The sequence below is a fragment of the Nicotiana sylvestris genome, chromosome 1, assembly GCF_000393655.2.
Source record: "Nicotiana sylvestris chromosome 1, ASM39365v2, whole genome shotgun sequence".
In the NCBI taxonomy this organism is placed as follows: domain Eukaryota; kingdom Viridiplantae; phylum Streptophyta; class Magnoliopsida; order Solanales; family Solanaceae; genus Nicotiana; species Nicotiana sylvestris.
The window spans coordinates 23790876-23796950 of record NC_091057.1 but is presented as its reverse complement, the minus strand read 5'-3'; the positions used below and the strand labels follow the sequence as shown (position 1 = coordinate 23796950).

At 34.7% G+C, this 6075-nt stretch overlaps 1 protein-coding gene across 1 annotated transcript; it reads right to left on the bottom strand.

The window, feature by feature from the left end:
- Window positions 1-5095: 5095 nt before the first annotated feature.
- Window positions 5096-6075, bottom strand: LOC104234817 (ethylene-response factor C3-like). The gene has a single exon (XM_070158555.1). It carries the CDS (start codon window positions 6001-6003, stop codon window positions 5278-5280), a length of 726 nt encoding a protein of 241 aa, XP_070014656.1. The 5' UTR covers window positions 6004-6075; the 3' UTR covers window positions 5096-5277.

Below are 6075 nucleotides of genomic sequence, written 5' to 3'. Positions count from 1 at the left end.
ACAACTTAAACTGCTATAGGATAGTGCCCATGTTATACATAACCAACAACTACCTGATTCTAGTGAAGGCAACTAGCTAACATATATACAACCGAGATTCAGTATATAACTAGAGTTTACATGGGCAGCGCATAGAATGTTCTAAGTACAGACAGTAAAAGAAAGAAAAGACTACATTAAACTACAGCTTCAAATCTTTCCCATTTTTTGCATTCATGCTTCGAGTAGCTTACAAGATATACCAGTATATCAGTTTATGTACCTGGTATTTGGAAAGCAAGGAAAGAAGATGAAGATCAGTAGAAGCCGCAGTAGTGTAAATACACAGCAACAACAGGTTTAGTAACACAGCAAAACCAGCAGAATCCAGTAAATGATCAGTAGAATAACCCAGTAACCGATTGAAACCCAGCAACACCAAAATGCAATCACAGTCAAAGCAGAAGAGAGACAGGTACAAGACAACAGTAGTTTACTGATTTTTGAACAACACTCAAAGAAAAGCAGCCTGATATTATTAAAGTAAAAGTTCAGCCTCTTTTTCTTTTTTTTTGCTCTCAAATTCTGATTTTCAAAATTCAGTCCACTCTCTCTCCCTTTCTTGTCCAAAATCCAGTCTATTTAAAGACTAGAATTGGCCATTCTTTTTATTCAAACATTTCACTTTCAGCCTGTTTTATTCCCTCCTCATGTGCATTTCTACCTTTTTATCATTAAACCCATGTTGTTACTGATTTCCCACTATTAAAGTCACTAAGCCAACTCAAGTAGTATCTTTTTCACTAGTTAATTCAAAAACCTGTCAGTCTTTTAACTGGCCATTTCTATTTTTAAAATTAAACCCCATGCTATTTCTGATTTCCAGCCACTAAAGGCACTTAACATATTATCACTCACACTATTGATCCCTATTTTATTCATTAGCTTAGTGGTGTATTAGTATTAAACTGATAGACCATTAAAACTGAACAATTTACAGGTTTCTAACATCCTAACCTGTTAAAACTAATTGACGACATTTATCCAATCGACTATATGAATTACAACATATATAGTCAATAGCTAATGATCAGAATCGAACAGTACACACAGGTGATTCAAGTTGTACTGACAAAACAGGGAATTACCATGGAAACTAATTAATCGACCAAACTCATTCCAATCGATTATATAGTTTAACACATACACTTAACAACGAACAGACGAAAATTTCGACCAAATAAAAGGTCTGATTTGGAGAAGAAGAAGAAGAACAAAGCACAGAAATTGAAAATAAAATCATTCTAACCACACAAACGAATAATAAAACAAACAAAAAATAGAACAAACAGAAAGGGAAAAAGAATACCTCAAGTAAACTAGATGACCCAGGTCCGAACTCAGACTCGACCTTTTTGAGGTCGAATGGACCTTAATCAAGTGTTCTCAATGGAGAACACTTCGACTAAGGTCTATTAGACCCCACGCCCTCTGCTAATTTGGACAAATTCCTGGTTCTTGGATTTCTAGGGTTCTTGGGGCTCAGATTAGGGGTTCGAGCTTTTCTGGTTTGATTCGAACCAAACCAGGCTTGGTTTGGTCACGAGGGAGGTCAGGGGAGTAACTGGCGTGAATTTGGGGTCGGTTAGTATAAGTTGAGGTTTGGCTCGAATCTTCAGATGAAGATTCGAGACGATGTAGGTTGATTCGAGCCAAACGGTTTGTAGATTCATGTCCAGGGGGTCAAGGTGCACTAGGGGTGTTAATTTGGTGGTCACGGGCATCGTTGCCACCGGGTTTCAGGCTTAGGGGTTCAACGGCGGCTAGGGTTTGCTGATTGGTTTCGTCTCTGAGTTGATAGAGACGAAGGGGTGCAGGGGATGTTTGGTTACGGGGGCGTGGGGTGAGAGATGAGGGTTTATATACAGGACGGGGGAGTTGAATTTCGGCCGTTGGATCATTGATGATCAACGGTCTTGATCTTTTCACTTAAGGGGACGGCGTCGTTTGGTCTCGCGTGGAGACTGGGTCGGGTATCTGGGAAAGCCTGGAGCCGTTAGATGAAGTGAGATGAACGGCTCAGATCAAATACACCTAAACGACGTCGTTTGGAAGCCCAGGTCGTGGACTGGGTCAATGTAATGGATTGGGTCTGATTTTCAATTGAATTTTTGGCCCAAATCCGGTATTTTCTTCCCTTTTCATTCTTTTAATTTAAACAAAAATTCCTAATTAAATTAAAACCAAAATTAAACTACACAAATATTAATTAACATTCAACAATAATTAACACACAAATTAAAACGTTTAGTTAAAATAAAATCACACAATGACGACAGATAGAATAAAAATGCATATTTTTGTGATTTTCCCCTTGAAAACCAAATTATGGTTTAATTAATTCCTAAATGCACAATTAAATCCTAAATATGCATGCGACCTGTATTTTTGTATTTTTTTAATTAACTACAACAAGGTAAACATTTACGGACAAAACAATTACCAAAATGTCACGTAAATTCTCAAAATTGTACTCAAAGGTAACTTGTTTTGTTTTTTTTTTCGATTTCTTTTGGAGTAATTTCCGTGAAGCAAAAATCACGTGCTCACAGTGTTCTTTCTTCCATTCTCTTAGCGATCTTGAGTGTAGTAAGGCTGACTTGACGTAGCAAGAACGAGAGCAAGTTGTTTAAGATCATGAGCGAGTTTTCAAGTGTCGCACGTATACTTAGTTAACAACTAAGGACATGACAGCATGCTCCAAAAGATAAAGGAGAAATATTAGTTAGTCAACAACAATTATACTCAGTAACTTAATCCTTGGTGTGTTAATAGAAAGGTCTTGGTGTCCCAAAAGGTGTGGCTAAGTTCAGTTAACCCCTTTTTGGATTCGATTATCTTAATATGTTAATGTCCTTAGGAAATAGGATAAAAACTGTATGTGACTTGCCCTTTTTTGGTTTTATTTATTATAATTAACTCTAAGGATGGTGACAGAATGAGAACTTTGAATTTGAATTGAATTTGGACCAAGAATATGATTTCTTCTTTTTCTCCTTTTTGTTCTTTGAACTGTAAAAGACACTGTGTATAATCACGTGATAAATTTAATAAAGTCTTTGATGATTCTATCAACTTGCAAATTGCAACTCCTACCCTACGTGGAGTGCTACTCTTCCAAGATTTTTCTAGAAGAAACTCCACATATCTATTTAAGAAATAAAAGAAATATTATTTTCTGTTTAAAAAGTAGCCCGATGCATAAAGTATCCGATATTATGCAGGGTCTGGAGAAAGGTCATACCCCTAAAGGTGTGATGTAGACAGTCTAGCCTAATATAAGTATTTGTGGCTGCTTCCACAGTTCGAATCCGTGACCTATAGGTCACACGAAGACAATTTTAACGTTGCTCCAAAGCTCCTCTTCATTTAATGATGATATTCCGACAGCTTGCAAACACTTTAATCATTTCACTCTGCTACCATCCATCAGTATAAGTACCAAATAATTCGATTCATCAAAACTTAAAAAAAATAAAAAAAATTACTTGGCATTTTTTGTCTATCCATTTTTTTATTATCTTTTTTCTAGCTAATTAAGCCTTTTAGCAAAAACTATTACACAAATTAAATGATATTTTTTTAAAAAAAATGTAATAATCATAGTCTATGATTGAATTCATGTTCAAAATAATATTTATTACTCAAAATAATTCATGTTTGATTATTCAAACTCGTGATATTAGCATTTGATTTTATTTTTTTTGTGTGTATGGTAGGAATAAACTTCAGAGTCTTAGAATTTTCTCAAACAGACATGGATGATGAATTTCGTGCATTAATGAGACAAAGATATTTGATGTGGAATAAGCTCAAGAAGATGTCTTTTTTTTTTTAATCAAATGAGCAAACTTAAGGAGAGAGCATGAAAAAATTAAATGCATGAATGCGGGCCTTATTGCTGTAAATTATAAAATTAATCTCCTAATTCTTTATTTAAAATAATACGAAGGATAAACAATACAATGATGATGTATGTGCTTAGATTGGATTATTCACCTTTCTACCTAAGTGCGATTTTGACCTCTTAGATAACTTTAAGAATAAATTATCATAAAAGATCCCAAATATATTATGTACGATGCACTTGGATCACCTATACCTTTTACAAAAAAAATAGGATATGATAGCTCGTACGACATTTTGGTTGCCTCTAACAAAGGCGCGGAGCCAAAATTTTAAAGTTTATGGATTCTAAATTTACCATAGAACTTATAGTTCATTATAGTTATTAGGTTCACAATTAACTATTTTTGCACGTATTTAATGCATTCTCTGATATAAATATAAAATTTAAGCAAAAATTATTGGGGTGTTCCGAACTAGTAACTTATACTCTCCCCTGTTACCTAACATCTAACACCCACAGAATCCTTTGTTCTTTGTTCTTTTTTTTTCTTCTTTTTTTGTGTGTTTGAGAATGGACCAAAATAGTATACCATTTATATGGAGCAAAAGATACAGGGAGTAGGCTCTAAAACTCTAGCATATTGTATTTTAAATATGTTAAAGTTATGCCCACTTGCTAATTCTTATTTGTCAATCCATGCTTATTGCATACTTCCTTATTTCTTCTTCTAACTCAATGAAATTAAAAGTCAAATTCTTTATGTGGGAATAGTTCAAAAATGTCGTATTCAATTTAGGTTTGCACTTTGGATTTACATGTAGTAGAGGGATGTAGATGTTGAAAATGTTATACACAAGAAACTCAATTTATTTTCACTATCCAAATTTTGACACGTTTTATACGAGTCTATCTTGACAACTTGTCAGTATATATATTCTTTTACGTCGCAACATCTACTTAATTAGGTGGTGACGAAAAAACTTTACACACATACATGTTAGACAACTCTTTTCAAAGTGCATAATAAAACTAGAAGTGTAATGCCTATGAGATCAATTGATATTTCATAAAGTGCCCCAAAGTCCTTTATTGTCTTTTATAAAATTACAATATTATTACCTTTCGTGTAAATACTTTGTAGTGAAGTTATTTTTTGACTCCTAGAAGAATAATATTATCCATTAAGTTACCAGCCAAGTAACAATATCACATTAAAATCCTTAAATTAAATACCACCATCACCAAAATTTATACAATAGAGACACTAGAAAGTGATCTCCAACTAAAGAACAAAGAGATGGAATTCCCCTATTTCCCCACCCCTAAAAGAAAATAAACAAAAATAATAAAAATAAATTAATAAATACAAACATAGGTAAATCTTTGATTTACCATGGTAGAAAAGCTTCATTACAACTACTTTGATCACTTGAACTACTACTCAAAAGTTGTTCCAAATAATCAGCACCCAAATCTTCAAACACTACAACATTTACCTTCTCCATTTTTACTTCCCTCACAACTTTACTATTACTATTAGTACTCTTCTTGGAATTCAAGCTCCTCTTCCTCATTGAGTGGCGCTTTTTTAGCGCCACTACAGGAGAACAGTCCTCATCTACGTGGCATTTCATGTCACGTAGCGACTGCTGGACAGTTTCCACAGGAAAATTCAAGATTGCTGAAGTACCCCGCATTGAAAAAGCGGCTTGATCATAAGCTAAAGCAGCTGCCTCTGGACTATCAAATGTCCCTAACCATACCCTAACACCATTCCTAGTAGAATCCCTTATCTCCGCCGCGAATTTCCCCCACGGCCGCCTTCTAACGCCGCGAAACGACTTCTCCTTGGCCGGTTTTTCTTCAATTTCGTTTACAACCTTAGATTTTGAACTAACTTCCTCTTCCTTAACATGGTACGAGGTAACTGTTTCTGACGTTGTTTCTTGAGCTGCGTTAGTAAGAACACCAAAAAGAAGCATTTCTTCGGAATCGTTAAGGTTAAAAGGAAGAGAATTAGTTGAGTTTAAATTGGACCATTCCCAAGAAGAATCAGAAGAAAGATCAGAATTCATAGGGTAGAAAAAATGAGAAGAACAAGAAGAAGAATCCATTTTTTTTTTCTATAAAAGAAATGCTCTGTTTCCTAGGAGGGAAGTTTTTGTGGATGCTCTGCTTCTAGTAAT